The sequence below is a fragment of the Tachypleus tridentatus genome, chromosome 10 (genome assembly GCF_004210375.1).
Source record: "Tachypleus tridentatus isolate NWPU-2018 chromosome 10, ASM421037v1, whole genome shotgun sequence".
NCBI classification, from domain to species: domain Eukaryota; kingdom Metazoa; phylum Arthropoda; class Merostomata; order Xiphosura; family Limulidae; genus Tachypleus; species Tachypleus tridentatus.
In genome coordinates this window covers 106,021,668-106,039,757 of record NC_134834.1, presented here as the reverse complement: position 1 = coordinate 106,039,757, position 18,090 = coordinate 106,021,668, and the positions used below count along the sequence as shown (strand labels likewise).

Below are 18,090 nucleotides of genomic sequence, written 5' to 3'. Positions count from 1 at the left end.
AATGTCAACTAGGAGGCAGAGAATTAAGGTTTTCCTCAACAATTCTGGTTACTATAACAACGTAAGCAAGTATCTAATACTTCATCTTGAATATTTAAATTTTCTAAAATATCTAAACTGTTGAAAAATTAGGAATAATCTGTGCTCTCTACAACAAAGATTTTACAAGTATAGTTCGAGATTGTGGTTTCAATAACAAAAAACATTTAAGTAGATTATTCACAGTTTAGCTAAATTTTTTATTTATAAAAATGTTTAAATATTGTATTAAATAATTATTTGAACATTTTAGATACATATATTTTCTGTTATTAAGTAGATCTGCATCAGTTATAACATTTATCCAGACCTATAGAAATGAATTAAATATCTACAAGTTTCTCAACCATACTTATGATATGATGGCAAGATGTTTTAATATTAACATATAATTTAAACAATAAAACTGCATTTTTTTTTCCCACAAATTAAAGAATAGCAAGTTGAAAGACGAAGACATTTGTTTATGTATGCATACCACATAGTTAACTAGGTAATAAAAAACACAAATATGTATATATTCTATGAAAAGTGAAGTAAATATTTAAGGTACCTTATTTTACACATTAGTGTGCAAAATGTTTTAAACCTTTCAGGTTCCACTTCAATAAGCCAAGAAAGTATTTTTACACCTTGGTTTAGTTTACGTTATATTTTAGCATAATTCAAAAGATGGGATTAGCAGGGCAAAAGGTGTTTACACATGACCAGTCAGTCATATTGCTACATCTATCTATTTATTAAGCACATTTGTTATTTTGTCAGTCTTGTCAAGTTGTTCTGAGAAAATACTTAACTCTGTTGAACCTCCTAAAATTAAAGTTTTAAATTGATAAATAAGATAAATGGTTTAAGTTTGCAAGTTATTTCAAGCTTTAAAACATAAAATGAGGGATCAACTGAGCAAGGATATCAGTAGCAAAAAACGCATCTCTAATGCAACACATACCATGGGTAACTTTAACCAAATGAAAGCCCAATTCAGCCACTTACAATGTTACTTTTAAAGCATACCACTCAAGGGTACCTTTGCTACCGTAACATGTGAGTACAAACTTACAGTCCTTCCATTTGTTCTGTGTGGTATTTAGCTCGAACCAAAAGATACTCCAAATTATTTAGTATAAAACTAAAAGTCTCTCTGTCAACAGGTTTGGAGTCTGGTTTGTCATCCTGCGTGAGCTGATACCACTCCTGTTCACGTAGAGGGACAGATAACGTCACATTGTCTTCCTCTTTATGTTCCTCCCAACCAGATCCAATACGAATACCATTTCCCTGTAAAATGTAAATTAACAAGTTAAAATTCATTTATAAACAGAATATTACATATGAATACATAATTATAGACTATTTGAAAGTCTACAAATCCAGTACTTTGTCTTTTATTCTTCATATGTTAATTTCATATATCATAGAAATACAATATTTTCTACATTAGACATTAAATTACAGAAAAACAAAATCGTTTTTATATTAGACAACATCAGATAAAGCTATAATTATATAAAAGTATTAAAATACATTGTACAATACAAAGTAGTAGTAATATACAGATGTCATCATAATGTAGTCATATTTTTCTCTGAATACTTTAAAATCCTATAGAATCCTCAACCAATAATATTGAAAACCTGCACATTTTTTTAAAAGAACCTGTAACATTATCAAACAAAGTTAATTATTTTGTTCAAGGTTTCAGAAAATGACAATTGTATATGTCTTAGAAATTCTAAAATTTGACTACATTATTATAAAGATTGACAAATAAATCCCAAAAGAATTTTGATGTATATCGTTAGGATTCTAAAGTACATAGAATCAATTTACATTTTAAATTCAACTGCTATGTCCCTATTTATGATTTAAAAACAGTTGGAAATTTTGTGCAACGTCTAAATTGAATTACAATTTTATTGGATTTTTCCCTAACTTTCAGTTGCATTAGAGCTACTGTAACAGTAGCAACTGCTACATTAATAATGTAGCATTGAAAATTAACTTAATTGCTAAATACGAAATAGTTAAATATTTAAACCAAAAACAAATTTTTCACTCACCTTATGATTTAATTTCACTACACAAAAATATTCTTAATATGATTTATCAAGATTTGATATTAAAGTAATCCATTGAAAATTAGTTATGTTGCAAGCTTAACCCTAAAAACAATACATCTAGTAGTTTATTTTTTTCAGGTGTGTAACAAAAAAAGTATGAAATCCATAATCCTTACATAGGGTTCAACGTTTAAAAATCAAACAAAACAGTAATTTCATTGAGGAATTTTTGTCAGTACTTTTCTTCTTAATGGCATAAAAGTAAAGACAAAAGTTCAGTATGCACATTTCACAAAGTTTGATTGTCATAAACGTAAAAGCTAATTTTAACTCAGCTGAGACAAACCAAAATGGGAGTGTCATCTGGTGTCACTGCTTCTGGCCATTTCTCATGTTCCTTAAAAGAACACATTTTCCAATCATATGTAACCTGCTTGATAACATGCAGTATTATCAATATCCAGATATACATATTTCCCCTGTACAAACTACTTTCCCTTAAAGGTCTAGTTAAACAATACAGTGTAAATGTCTTGAGTGGAAGAAAGACACAACAATTCCCAAAATTTATCCAAAACATATTTAATCACAAGAAACTGAAATTTTACTTTACATATAGTTTGACTTAAGGTCACCCAAGAGTCATTATGATGCAGTGAATTAGGATCTAAGATGAATATAAATTAACTTTTACAGCACATCAAAAAATGCCAAGTTGGTTTACTTTGTGTTAATGAAATAAGGCTTTCTATATCCTAATATCATCTATGCTCTGACAGAAAAACGTTCTTCATGTCATGAAATATCTTCAACTTACTGAAGAAGACATTCTCAGTATTACTGAAAATAATTTGCCTGTTAAAATGAGAGTAATAATTTCACTAACTGAATATTTTTTACCTTGAGGATGATATCTGGTCCTCCTGTATACATGCCAGAAGTGTCCCCACGAGGTACAAAGTAACTTGTAATAAAGGTCAAGTTTGAACCATACGAGTATAGCTATAAAAAAAAAAAATATTCTTTTAAACATTTTTAACATTTTGCTCCTCTTTCTTTATTAGTCCTGAAAAATAAGTTACTGAACTATGATTTAATTAGAATAAACAAAACAATGGCTTATCTTATTATAATGTACATATCAGATAAACCTTTAAAGCACAATAAACTCATACAAATAAAGTACACCATCTTGTTTCTTCATCAGTTTTCACTTTCAACTTAAGTTAATCCAGAAGTAGTCACCTAGAGCTGCTAATACTGTACACTTCAAGAATGCATTTTAAATAATATCGAACATGAACATACAACTATGGACTTCCTGGTGTTGACATTCAGTTTATATAAAAGAAATTAAAAATCGATTTTTTAATTAATTTTAGCTTTATGCAAGTTTTAATTACCTATAACTTGATTATTAATTCATGTTGTGGAATTTTATTTCATTTTTCAAATTTATTTTGTTTTTTATTTCAATTTTAGACTGTTTAGGTGTTAGAAACTTGATATTTTTAATGTTCTGTACTTTTCAAAAGGTGTGAAACTTCAGTGTTTGTTCAGCTCCTTCAATATTGGTTTCACACCTCTTAAATATCAGTTTTTGATTTAAATATTTTAACTATCATCAGTATAATATCTTGCAACTCTTTATATTGACTATAAACAAATTACATATTTTCTGAATGAAATGTTAATACGTTAACTCACCTTATTTCCTAAGTATGCTGGGGGTGCTTTCCAATAGTAATTATCAAGATCTGGGACTTCATCAGCTCCAACAGAGAATTTTTCATTTATGTACAAGGCATTAATATTTTGTGAACCTTTTATGTCCGACACCAACCAACCTTGTGCCTCAGTTATCTGGAAGTTTCAAAATTCTTGCAATTTTAAACTTCAAACACAAAAACTTCATAATAATTTCCTAAAATGAAATTGTATACCTCAGGCCATTAATGTGTAAGTAAAGATACATGTGCCATAAATAAATACATCATATTACTTATTAAGTTAAAAAACCTGAAATTGCTTACCTTATTTTAACAACATGAAATCATATTCCAGTAATGCTCTTACACATATCTTTCAGCATAATATATAATTTATTAAAGTTTATTTATTTATGTCAACGAATCTTACTTTTTAAATTTGTACATATTAAAGTAAATATATGGGAGTGTTGAGCTAAGGATTCTTCTGCAGTAGATGCCTGTGATTTGTTGGTGATAAAAAAAAATGAACAGCACACACTATGTGTTGTCAGTTATGTTATATTCAAAACAAACGTGTGTATAAAAAATTCCTTCCATTATGGAGGTTACAATTATATCTTAAACACTATAGAGTTTCCTTGTTGTCAAACGTCCACTTACACTTATTGAACTAAAGCCACACTTTTTTTTTCTATTTTTATCTTAAACACAATCAATGGATAAGTCACTTATTATATTTTCCCTCTCCTTTGCTGTTATTACAATAATATCTGTATAATTCACTTATGCTGCCTTGTGAGTTACTGTAGCTGTATCATGAACGTCCTATATTTGTCTGCTTTTTCATATTTAGGTCTACTTCTAATAAATCTCTGCTTTCTGCATTTAGGCAGGATTTCAAGTAATCATCTGCTTTTTGTCAAAGTCCACACAGGCAGGTTCATTTGCTTTAGGACACCCTTTAATCAGATATTTTTCTAAAATGTTTGACAACTATTACTCTCACTTTAGCATATCAACCATTAGGCTATTCACTCCTACAATGGTAAACTTTACATTTTCAAACTTTTCTCTAGCTGAAATTCTTTCACTGTACTTTATATTTGTGGCTTTCCCCTCTCTCTAGTCTTTCATCCAGTCACTACTATTTATATCTGTTACTTTGCATATTAGAAATCTTCATACCATTGTCTGGTTTTGGCTTTCCTACTATAAATAACTTAATAATCATGAAATATTAACTCAGAAAATAAATTCACTAATGCTATCTCTTGTAAAAATTCTTATATACGACTTACTATGTACAACAAAAGCATAGTTTAATGTAAATGTAAAAAACAACCAACCAACAATAAAATAGAGTCCATAGGGAGTTTTACTGAAAATGTAATTAAATTTGATCATTGAATGACAATAATCAAAACCTACCAAATGAAATAGTAACCATTATTTAAGCAAAAGAAATCTTAAAGTAATATTTGAAAAATGAATCAGAACAAAATTTAAACTACATTCCAACCTCTGACATTAGAAAATCTTTTATTTGGGTATTGTATTAATAAAGAAATTACACTGTCTGCACATTTCAAAATTTAGTTTTTAAAAATAGAAATGTTTTCTTTTCATACTGCAATCTATTCACAATATGCCAAAAAAAAACATACTGAAGGTTTTCATAATAATTAACGAAAAACAGAACAAAGTGTACTTACAGTTTTAACACTCCAGTCACTCTCTTTACAATCATGGGTAACACCAGAACAGAAACACGGAGAACAACCTTCCAGATTGTTCTCATCTAAATTGTAGTGTCCAGACTTACAACGATCACAACGAGGACCTTCAACATGCAGCTGTATTAATAAAAACATCTTAAAAGTTAGAGATAAGAAAGAAAAGATAATTATTGCTGTAAAAATATTTTTAATCCATACAATTTGTAAAGTTAGGAAAATGAAAAATAAAATTTTCATTTTGTAATATTTAAATTTTCATGCAAAACTTGTGTTGCATCATCAAGTATTTTATTTTTATAAAAAAGAACTTGCTCTTATGTACTGTTATAAATATTTATCACCTGTGCTATGAGCCAACATTAATATATTCTTCTGGTATTTTTGTTTCTTAGAAGCAATAGTAGTTACCACAAATTTTAAAGAGTAGGAAATGAATTTCAGTTGATTTTGCAAGGTTCTTTACATCATCATTACTTCAGCAATGAACATGTCACTTTAAACCCATACCCCATTTATAAAAACATATAGGTGTGTGTGTGTGTGTGTGTGTGCGTGCGTGTGTGCACATAATGATATATAATGGTATGATGTAATGGTCTTGTTGTATCTCCATTTGAGTATTAGTTCATTGGTAGAACTAATTTACATACTTTGAATGTAACCAAAATGAATGCGTTTTGTTTGGTAAACAAATACAGTACAGCGTTTTTCATTTTTTAAGCACGTATATTATGTTAATTTTAAATGATAGCATGCTATCATTACTATTGAAGCACATGGTATATATCCATGTTACTTTTGAAATATTTTTTAAGGGCCTTCATGAATGGTCGTATTCATGTACTCAAATTAAATGAAAACTACATTCTTTTGTTCCAACAATCATGAATAAATTCTAAGTTTAACAATATTTTCTTTGTTTGTTTATCCGGTAAGTAGGTGCTAAAACTTTATGATATTCAAAAAATTATAATAAATCTCTGACAATGAAGATAAATAAAAGTTTGGTTATCAACAAATCTAAATGAATAAAAAGTTCGTAACTACTTTATTATGGCTATCATTAAATGGTCAAACTGCTCTGATATCTTCCTAGTTCTCTAACCTTACAAACACAATCTCCTTCACAAGTTGTTCCACTGATAGTGCCAGCAAATAGGCAAGGACAGGGTTCACACTGGGGATAACTTCTGAAACCAGGAGCACACTTGTCACACTTTTTTTCTGCATAGCCTATATGACATATACAGTCTCCAGGAAGCTACAGGAGTCAGATCAAGAATGAAACATCTTTAATTCCTCAACTGCAATATGAATTATTATAAATATATAAAAAAGGCATGACACGTACACAGTGTACACATGCTAGAAACAAATATTTAGGATTAGTCTACAAAAGGGAGGATAAAGTATTCAATAAATGTTGGTGTAAAAAATTCCATTGATTCCTTATAGAAACAAATTTAAGTAAGGAGATGAATTGATTGAAATTTTCAATAATTTGCTTTCACAATTTACTAAGAAAATTGTATGTGATTGTCAATTTCTCACTTGAAACAATCTATACTTTATTTGAAATGTAACAAATCTATTTCTAACTCAATTTATTTTATAGCTTTTAAAGATTGTTCAGTGCTATTAACAGCTTTATTTTAGCATAATATATATTGCTTTTCTACTACACAAAAAACATTTATTCAGTTGAAAAAGATGTAAGTACATTTCATTTTGGATCATACTAATAATTTAAACAGTAACAAGTACTTACAAGTTTCTAAAAATATCTAGGTATATTGATATGTAGGTGTTTGTGAAATAAATTTTTATTTTTCAGTCACTTAATTAACAGTCAAATAACGTTACAGAAAATAACTCACTAATTCTTCACTAGTATGAGAATCATCCTTTATACAACTTCCTGTACTACCAGGTCCGGAACAGTTACACTTCCTACATGGATTTATGTCCCACCTAGACACACCAGAAGGGCGGTAATAACCATCCTCACATGTTTCACAGTTCACACCCACAGTGTGATGCTGAAAAAAAAAGGTCAGTTGTCAGCAGTGGCATCTGAATTTTATAAACATTAGCAAAACATATGTAAAGTTCACCAATAAAAATATGTACAACCTTTACAGCACAAATCAACTATCTTCATGTCGTCACATGTAAATAACCATTATGTTTAAACACACTTATAGCTTGATTCTTTCACTTGTTGCATGACTTTGTATATTGTTGTGTAAACCATCAGGATTATATGCATTTTACACAGCCAGATGATGAGAGGGCACAGAGTGAAATTACAAGTTTCTCACACGACCACTATGAAAATGCAGTTCTAGTTATATTTGAAGAAAAAATTCTGTACAACTCAAACACTTAACAAACTTTATGTACTGTGATGAGAAGAACTGAGAATAGGTTAGAATGACAGAGCAACTAGACAAAACCAACTCATCACATTATCACAACCTCGTGTGTTTAGGGACACCAATTTCTTCTAGAGTCCAGATCTGCACAATTCTCAGAAATTAGATACACTTGGATTTGGCAAGTACACTCCCAAAAACTTTCAGTGAACCATCTACAAGACACAAACATAGTGATACACGTATTATGGTGAGCAAGTTATTTGAGCAGATAAACAATCACAAGTAGTAGTATGCAAGATGAGGGGCATCACAAGTCTTGAGAGAAACCTACCTCTCAATACAAATGGCCAGTTTATCATACAAGACTGTTTTCTTGCGAGATGGGGTTACTATTTTTTTCAGCCTTAATCACAAAATAATAGCTTGAAGGTTAGGGCATCACCATTCTCTCTTAGTCAGGACAATCACTAGATATTAGCCTCATGATTTACTCTTGACTGTTTTTGCAAAAGTGTTCCAAACAAAACTGCTATAAATACTCTCATCCAAGTTCTTTGCCAAGAGTTAGGTGCAATCCAACAGTAGCAAGTTTCAGACTTTCCAGATATACTGCAAAATTCTATTTCTGCCTTAAACATTACAGAAGGCATAAACTATACATTTATGATAATATTTTGCACATTTTTTTAAAATAAAAGTATTCTTTCTGAGTGTTGATTTCTATTTACTGTGCAATCCAATACAGGTAGATTTCAGACCTTTTAAATTGTATTGCATTACTATATTTTTGCCTTAGATAATGCATAGGGCATATCCACTACATACTACAGTGATTGCGTTTGTTTCGTATTAGTTTAAAAAAGTGGCATTTTTTCTGTAGTGTATTTTTATTTACTTATCTGCAGGCTGTGCATTACATTAATAAAACATGAAATGTTGGAAACTGTGCAATATAAAGCTGAGTTTACCAATGATGTTTCCAAGATACTAGTCTAAATTAAACTGAATTTAATTATTTTGGTTTTGCCTTACCAATTGTTACAACTGCTATTTTTATTTATTTGCTCTCACAATACGATTTAAAAAGTGTCTCAATAGGTGTTCTTAATTATTTCAATACATTAATATCTTCAACTTTCAATAATTACTACAATACGTTAGGTCCCCCACTAGTACAGCAGTATGCCTTCAGATTTACAATATTAAAATCAGGGGTTTAATTCCCCTCAGTGGGCTCAGCAGATAGCCCAATGTGGCTTTGCTATAAAAAAACACACACATACAATACATTAGTACTAAGTCACAATAACCTCCATTCTATGACATTATTGTATTAATACGATAACCTCAACAACCTTCAACAGTTATATATCAATATTATTCACTAGTTGATTTCATGTTCCTTCACTTACCATCTCATAAAATAAAGTAGTATGCTATTAGTTGTCTTATCTAAACTTTAACATTTTAAGAAGGTTTTGTTCTTATAGTTCTTTGGTAACTGTTAAACTACTTCCATACCATATTAATTACAAAGATAAACACATTTTTCAGTATCACAGTTGGTTATTTTCTAACACTGATACAAACGTTTTCTTCAACATTAGCACAACACACACCATTTACTAATTAGTAAATAAACACCACTTTAAGTGCAAATAAGACACCTACACTGTGTGATAATTAAATGCATACATCAATGATTTGTGCAAGTAAAATGAAACCACATCTTAGACACCGTCAAGTCAGCATATGTGTGGGAACAATAATAGAAGTGATGGAAAGTCAGGTGCTCATATTAATTATTATATATAATTTTTAAAATATCCATAGCTAAATAAACCTGTTACAAAACATATGCCTACATGTCCTTGTAGTAATCTTGTAAGACCAGTTATAACCAAGTCATACAACTTGGTTGAATTTTGAGTATGTTTTCTTATATTTTACACCAGTTTCACAATAAGAACTTCATAAACAACTAAAGGCTGAGATGGTCACATATGCTTACCTTGCATTTCACACAAACACCGCCACCTTTATAGTGTCCTCTCGTATTTAAGCTTCCATTTTTAGAAGCAACATTTTCATCATAGTAGCATTCATCAGCATGGCCAAAACATTCACATTCTTAAAAAAATAAAAATAATAATGCCCAAATGTTCAAATAACAGATACGTTTTTATGCAAACAGATATCTTGATTTTTTTAAAAACTTAGTTAAAATTTAAATTTTAAATATGCTAACCACTTAAACACATGATTCCCACTAAAAATTCTCACCTCTCAAAAGATATTTTTCTAAATAGATACAAAGGTAATTTCATTTCAAGCAAATATTTGTTGAAGTGTCTTGTGACAATTTCTTTCAATTACTGAAGACTGCAAATACAAGTATTTTTCTCGAGTTATCGTGTCTCATTTTACAAGAAAAAGGTCAAAGTAATTACTTTCACAGGCAGCAGCATCTTTACTGGTACCAGCTCTCCATGGTCTTTGGTTGTATAGTGGACAACAGTGATCACACCGATCTCCACAGGTATTGTGCTTACATAAACAACGGAATTCCTAGAATAAATTAATTCACAGTGCTTTACTTCAGTTTTCCAAGTTGATCAAAACACACATTAAAATAAGTTACACAAAAAACAAACCTCGAGAGCATGCTATAATACCTCTCAGGGAAGAAAAAACTATTTTTCTACTTTCAACATATCTTCAACAATGTGTCTCACAACTTCACATGAATCTGTATTTGTAAAGAGGATAAAAAACAATCAATGTGTTTTAGGTGAAAACTTATAAAGAGACCTTTTAACTTGCATATGAAATAAAGATACTACAGTTGCATTATTGACTAAATAACATTGAAAATCTTGACTTGCTGAAAAGTTTTATAGACAAACTTATTCAAACTCTTGTAAGACACAAATGTTTAGAACACTTGTCATCACAAACTTATTCATTAAACTCTTGTACGACACAAATGTTTAGAACACTTGTCATCACAAACTTATTCATTAAACTCTTGTACAACACTAAAATGTTTAGAACACTTGTCATCACAAACTTATTCATTAAACTCTTGTACACTGTTTAGAACACTTGTCATCTCGTTTAAATTCTGAAAAACAAGATATACATTTCCAAAAAAATACAAAATTTCAAAATCTAATACTTAAAGACCACAACAAGGTAGTGATAAACATTTTTTGCGAGTAAAACATGCATCAGAAATGAAATTTAATAAAAGAAAAAATTTGCAGTACTATTCTTAGAATGTTCCTCTATTCATAATTTGTTAGTCTTAATATTTATCTTCAAGTCCTATTCTTTAAAGATCTGCTTAAGAAAGTGGCGCAAGTCTATTTTGTGTCCTGCCACCATTGCACTTTTAAGAAAATGTGCAAGATAATTTTATATAAAAACAAAGAATAATTGTTTAATTATTAATCTTCTCCTGTGAGAAACGTTCTGCTTATTTATGTTCAAGGTATTTATTTATCAGGAGGTATTGAGACAGAAAATTCATTCTTTACATTCAGAAAATAAGCTAACAAACATTTTTGAATTAAGAACGGATCCACAAAAGCAAAGAAGTGAAAGTTGTACTTATGAAACTATAAAATGAAGGCAAATCTCTGTGTGTTATACTTAAACTATTTTAGAATTTAATAAATAAACTAACTTCAAAGTAATAAATTTCTATTTTATAACAATAAAGTTCTCATTGCTCTCCAAAAGTTACTCTCAAATAAATTCACACACTTTTAATCACCGTATCTTGTAAATGGAAAATAATGTACTACTTACACCAGTGTTAGGATCCACAGGGCATTTTCCAGCATGACCATAGCATACACATTGGCCACCAATAGAGATGTCTTTCATAGAGTAAAAGTACTGAAAAGAAAGAAGATCAAAACTGTTTTTCACAAAACCAAAACCATGTCATTTCTAATCTGATGACACCTCTGATAAACATTCGATTTTGTATAATGATTTTAAAACAATTTGATATTACAGTAAAGATTCAACAGAAAAGTCTGAATAAATCAATGATCTAGTTTCTACATGAACAATAAATGCAAACAAATAGGCAGTATTCATTAATACAATACCTAATCAGAAAATAAGTCATCTTATAACTGCCTCTTCAAAATGTAACCACTACATATACATTGACTACACAAAAATGAATACTAATGAAATTCCACATATATAAAATATGCTGAAACAAGTGAATAAATATGATAAACTTGGTTGATTTTAATAATAGGACCATGCATCAGTATTAATTTTAAATGGTACAAAACTCATTTTAGTGAAAATGAAGTTTTATAAGTTTTTATATTGCAAAATTGTCATTTTGACTATTATCCAAACAATTAGCTTTGCTACCAAATTTACTTTTGATTTTTCAGTATATAAAACTGATTAATAAGTTTTATAAGTTTCTTATACTTTAGATAAATATGCAAATTAAAAAGTTTAATCTATATTATACTTATTAATTTATCAGTAGAAAACAATCAACAAACAGAAATGTTAAACAAAGTTACCAAATGGTAAAGTTTTCCGAGAGGAACATCAAAGTTTTTGTTCTTTCTTATAACATACTTTTGTTCTCCAGAAGGTTGAGTACCTTATATTAAAGTGATTTTGAATATGAAAATAAATAAGACAGTTGACAACTACAGTTAATATAAAGTCACAGTTGACTATCACATATCAAAATTACATTTTGACTTTGTTTACCATTATGTAGGTATTGTGGTGCACTTGAAAACATTCACACATAGATCATAATGATGTATTAATATTAAATTTAAAAATGCAAGTACAGGATTAACCATTGTATTTAATGGCATTGGAAATTACAAAAAATATAGATTAACATGGAGTACCAGGACCATGCAGAAACAGATCTGCAATCATTTTCACCCAAACTTAGCTAGCCAAGTGTTGAAGTTTTCTAACAAAAAACCCCAAAAGTCAATAAAAAATTAATTCACATGCCAAAGACAACAATATACTAAATAATCAAGAAAGATCTCCGTTTACAGAAGTGACACAAGTCACATGTAGACAAATTTCTTCCACAACATATCACATACCTCAAGCTCAAGGAGAATGAAACAGATATTCATGCTTTTACATAAATACATAGTCAAATTTACACATCAAATCACTTATGAATGCATTTGTGATCAAACTGTTGGTACTGGCTCAAGGACATCATTTCCATACTCAGATACATTATGAAAAGCTGCAGAAAGTAGTGGTATGCTTTTGACATGACAGCCTTACAATAGAGCCTTCTACAAGGTTATCATCAAAATTAACAGCCATTTGATACATATGACCAGACACAGCAATACAGATAAGGATGTGGTGAGACTAAACTTATCTTACTATACTGTATTCAACGTCTGTGTTACGAAATCTATTCATTTTTTGACCTCCACACATCTAATCATAACATTGTGTTTTGTGATTGAGGTGTGAATATAAAACAAAGTTAAAAACATTTGTAAATAATTTCTTATTTCTGTCAATCAGTATACATTAATCTTAAACTCAAGAGCATAAAAGAAAAAGATAAAGACAAAACAATATATGGAATTCTCAAAATTGTTCAATAAAAGACAAGGCTGAAAGATGATTTCTTTTATTCACAGCTATGGTTGTACATACTCTTCTTGTTACAGACTTGTCTGTAAGATGTGGATTTTGTGTGTGTAATGTCATCAAGTCTGCATTCAAAGTACGAATTTTTTCAAGACGAAGCCTTATGAAACGAGCAGTGGTAAACTTCTGGAGAGAAAAAAAATGAAACTCACATTTAGCATTCACGTTAAGTTATTTAAAAATTTAAGTTTGAAAGTAATTTCAAAGTTTAAGATAATTTATATAAAGAAAAATAAGTAAGCCAGACATTTAACAATGTTTACAACTGTAATAGTGCTTATAATTCTCAAAATATATTCGCATTCATGTCATTCAAGTCATATTCAAAAATTGTACATTAAACTGCTCGACAGATTTGTAAATTTCAAGAGAATGCCGATGATAATCTAATGAAATTAAATGCTTTCATTTAAGAGAGAGAGAGAGAGAGAGATACTGTTACAGTTTGAAAGACAGTTCTACAATATTATTATTTATATCATTGAAATCACTAGTAAGATTTGAAACAGTAAGAAAAAGGAAACTTTAAAAGAAATTTTTGTTGTCATGTAATAAAACACTTAAACTTTTCCAATTTATTCAAAAATAACCCAAATATGAGTTCTGTATTCCATCTGATTACATGCTTGAAAGCATATGAATTTAAATGAGCCTAAATAACCTATAAAGGCAATAGATTTTAAATCTATATTACAGTTTTTATAAACTGATTTTAAAATTTAGCAAAAGATTTACTTGCTACTCACCCTTAATGTTTCACTTGGACCATCAGCACCTGGTCTTCCATTTACTAAGGATATGTGAATCTAGCAAAAAATTCCAAAAACAAAACAAACAGTGAATAGTGCTTTCCTATATGTATTTATTTAAACATATCAACCTCAAGGCATTGTGCCATGCATGCTTAGACTAAACGTACATTTTTCCCATTACATAAAATGATGAACAGAATAAACTGTCAAGAAATAAAACTCTTCTGAATACGTTTATAAATATTATTGGCAGATTTTAATAAATTATTTATCACAACCCCATATGTTTTAAAATAAAATTCATACTCTCAAAATATTTCATAAACAGTTTTTTTTGTCTACAATTAATATAGATACATGTGTAACTTTGCACAACAATTTAGTAGGTTTTATACATATGGTTGAAAATATAGAAGTCTCTTCCTACAAAGAAATTAAACAGACTAAATATCATTAAACCACTGAAATAGTTATACACCCACTGCCTTCACTTACATAGTTCCTAGGCCACATACCTAGCTTAACAACTATCATTTCTTTTACATAATATTTAACACTTCTTAAACATACATGCTACATGAACGTCTTTGCACAAAATTAATATTTTGAATCAACCACATCAAACCTCTCCATTTTCTAGAGGGTCCAGTTTTGAATAATAGGATGTGCATATGACTTCATTATCAGTTCTATAGCGAGGGAGGCCAACTGTTGGACGGATACCATAAACCTCCCAACATTCAGCTTCACTGATGGCATGGTACTGCCAGGGATTATAGTTTACACCATCAAGTGACCTCTCAAGAATCCAGTTTCCAGGTCGTGGAGATGTTGCTGCTTTGATTATCACATATGCTATCTGGTACACCTGTGTCAGAAGAAGGAATCCAATGAATGCTGTTTTTAAGTTTATAATCTTAAATATTTCTACATGATAGCACTAGCATGTGGCTTTGCAATCAGAATTGTTTCACAAAAGTATGAGGTTTCCAAGCAAGACTAGCATTGATATGTGCTGGTGCTTAAGCTAATAACTAGTTTCAATGCACCATGAGAAGGAATTGTGTTCTGCATTTCTCTAACCACAACTCCCATTAAAAGTAACATTAAAAAGATATATACAGACAGATAGACAAAGATCTTTTTTTCTCATTTCACTGACATTATACCTTTCATTATATACCTATTCTAAGCTAAATGACCTGAACAAAATATTGATCATGGTTGAAAATACCTAACAGCTTTCTGATCATAATAATGCAATATAAAATTTATTTCCATTCATTACAAAGTTAATTTTAGTTATTTTGTTTAGAAGTAAAAGAAATAGTACAATGCAGTAATGTAGTAAAATCCAAGTATACTAGAGTATGAACTAGTTGTCACAAAATTTCAACACTGCCTGGAACAGCAGGATTGTTTGACAAAAATTAACTATTTGTACAGCTCATAGGCACAGAATATTCTATAAAAGAAAATTTCTTTAAAATCTCTCTGTGTATCCAAAAAGAACTAAGCCTCTAGTTTGAAGTAAATATTCTACAGAAAAGTAGCTAACTTGTTTAAGATCAAGTGTGATGGTGACTCGTTCATAATGCTTTCCATTTTGTAGTGTGGGACTCTGCCACCACCTATTGGTTCCATCTATAGCATTCTCAATCGGATGTTGTTCGTCTAAATTAGAGCTGGCGGCATTACAAACACCACACTGTTGCTGTCTGTAAATAGAGAAAGAAATTATGTCACAACAATTCTACAAACAGTACAATATAAAAACAACCATACCATTAAAATTTCTAATACACTTCATCATACCAATGAGCTTATTGTCTCAAATTATTGTAGTTTTCGGGAAAAAAAACAAAAAAACTTTCTGAAAACAATTCTTTCTATCACAGCATCAATAATTTAAAATAAGTATCTCAGATACAATGTTCGATAGAATACTACTACGATCATAGAAATCAAAATACCCTTATACGATGTCTTAGATAGTAACAAGTAATTAGTAACTTAAAACCTGTGTGGGGTGGGGTGGAGAATGTAGATGTTTCAGTAACGAAGTTTTTACTGAAGTAAAACAACATTTGATTTCCATACATAGAGGTATTAAACTATGCATTTTAAAAATTAAATTGTGGATTTATAAACATTTGCTTTAAAATTTACCCTGAAACAGCTCGGTCAAATTGAAACAAATTAACATATAGTATAGACTGAGTTCGTGATTTGTTAATTAGCTAAAAGGAACCGGAAGTAAAATTATGACATTAACTTTTAAGGCCAATATTAAATCTTTAGATATTAAATATTTTATGTCAAGTGTTTTAGTGCACTTGGTGCCAGGTAATAAATACGAGGCTCTGAGATGATAGAGGATATAATGTTGGCTTTAGCCAATAAAATGAATTTCTCCATGTGTTTTAGTGAAGTAGCTGGATCTATGTCAGCTGCTGTTTATATTGCGTTCTTTGTACCAGTAAATAGTTTAGTTTTGTCGTTTTGGTACAGATAGGTTCAGTGGCGTAGCAAAGGGGGTGACGTCAAATTGACGTTACATAATTAGAAATTATGGCTTACATTTTGTCACGAGGGGGCGCGAAAATTGACTTTGTCCCAGGGCGCTGAAAACCCTAGCTACGCCACTGGTTAGGTTGCTGAAAAATGTGGCCTAATGTACTACGGTGTTTAAGCTTGTACAAATGTTAAAAGGAATAAAAATTAATGTTTGCTCATTTTACGGACCGGCCGTTATGTTATTATCACAAGATATTTGAAGGAATCGCCCAATGTTACAACAATATAAAAATTTGTTGAGTTTATTCAGTTATAATTCGTACTGTGCTGACTGTAAAAATAAAAGTAAAAAGCAAGTGGTGGAAGTCCTCACACAACAACGTTTAATACTTTGCACGATCGTATCAATTATAACCAAATTATAGATCGATTTACTGTAAAACTGTAATTAACTTTACTATACGGTCAGCTTTTTGAACGTTTAATGCAGGTATCAACCATCTTATTAAACGAGTGCAGGGGATTATTTTTTTCAAAGCTGAATATATTTTGTTTATTTTCTATAAAAATAGAAATAGGCTTAGTTACCCTGAAATAAACGATTAGTTATTTACGTCACACTTTATATCTGGACATAAGGTCTAACGTAAAAGTATTTTTAACAAATTATAGAAATAAGCACGCAGACAAAATGTAGTCCTGCGTGCGTGCGTGCGGCGAGTGTATAAATTAAGCCTTAAAATTTTTAAAATTCATTGTCATTTTTTCAGTTGTTATCTTGAAGTTATAACGGAAATAATCTGTGGTGACAGCATAAAAACAAACCAAAATTGAAGATATTCCATCTCTCAAGCAAAATTCAAACGCAAAAGAACAATTAGTTAGCATTCATGAAAAATCAAATGAGGGCGTGGATTTAAGGGCTTATACTCATAAAGTCTTAAATTCCGACTGCTCTTTACTGTCTACAGCCAGATTTTGGAAGACAGTTACATTTTGAAGTTCTTCTATTATCAAACTTAGTAAAAATAATAAGACTACCTTCAAATATTTATACTGAAAGTTGCTTCAAACTTCCACCTTCAAAATCTCTAATAGTTCCTAAATTAAAAGAATAACAAAAAAAACACCCTAAAAAATTCTACAGTAGATTTTTCTAAAACTCCACCCTTTCAAAAAAAAAAAAAAAAAAAGAGTCCAATAAA

At 29.9% G+C, this 18,090-nt stretch overlaps 1 protein-coding gene across 1 annotated transcript in view; it reads right to left on the bottom strand.

Moving 5' to 3' along the window:
- LOC143228434 (laminin subunit alpha-1-like) overlaps positions 1 to 18,090 on the bottom strand; it is a 118,678-nt gene that overhangs the window by 96,928 nt on the left and 3,660 nt on the right. Inside the window, exons 2-15 of the mRNA XM_076459695.1 lie at positions 15,927 to 16,086; positions 14,994 to 15,236; positions 14,363 to 14,422; positions 13,623 to 13,742; positions 11,739 to 11,828; positions 10,376 to 10,493; positions 9,937 to 10,055; positions 7,425 to 7,586; positions 6,653 to 6,808; positions 5,524 to 5,664; positions 3,807 to 3,962; positions 3,000 to 3,101; positions 2,446 to 2,496; positions 1,100 to 1,317 (exon numbers count right to left, since the gene is read on the bottom strand). Coding sequence (XP_076315810.1) covers positions 1,100 to 1,317; positions 2,446 to 2,496; positions 3,000 to 3,101; positions 3,807 to 3,962; positions 5,524 to 5,664; positions 6,653 to 6,808; positions 7,425 to 7,586; positions 9,937 to 10,055; positions 10,376 to 10,493; positions 11,739 to 11,828; positions 13,623 to 13,742; positions 14,363 to 14,422; positions 14,994 to 15,236; positions 15,927 to 16,086 — 1,896 coding nt within the window. The remainder of the gene's footprint in view (positions 1 to 1,099; positions 1,318 to 2,445; positions 2,497 to 2,999; positions 3,102 to 3,806; positions 3,963 to 5,523; positions 5,665 to 6,652; positions 6,809 to 7,424; positions 7,587 to 9,936; positions 10,056 to 10,375; positions 10,494 to 11,738; positions 11,829 to 13,622; positions 13,743 to 14,362; positions 14,423 to 14,993; positions 15,237 to 15,926; positions 16,087 to 18,090) is intronic.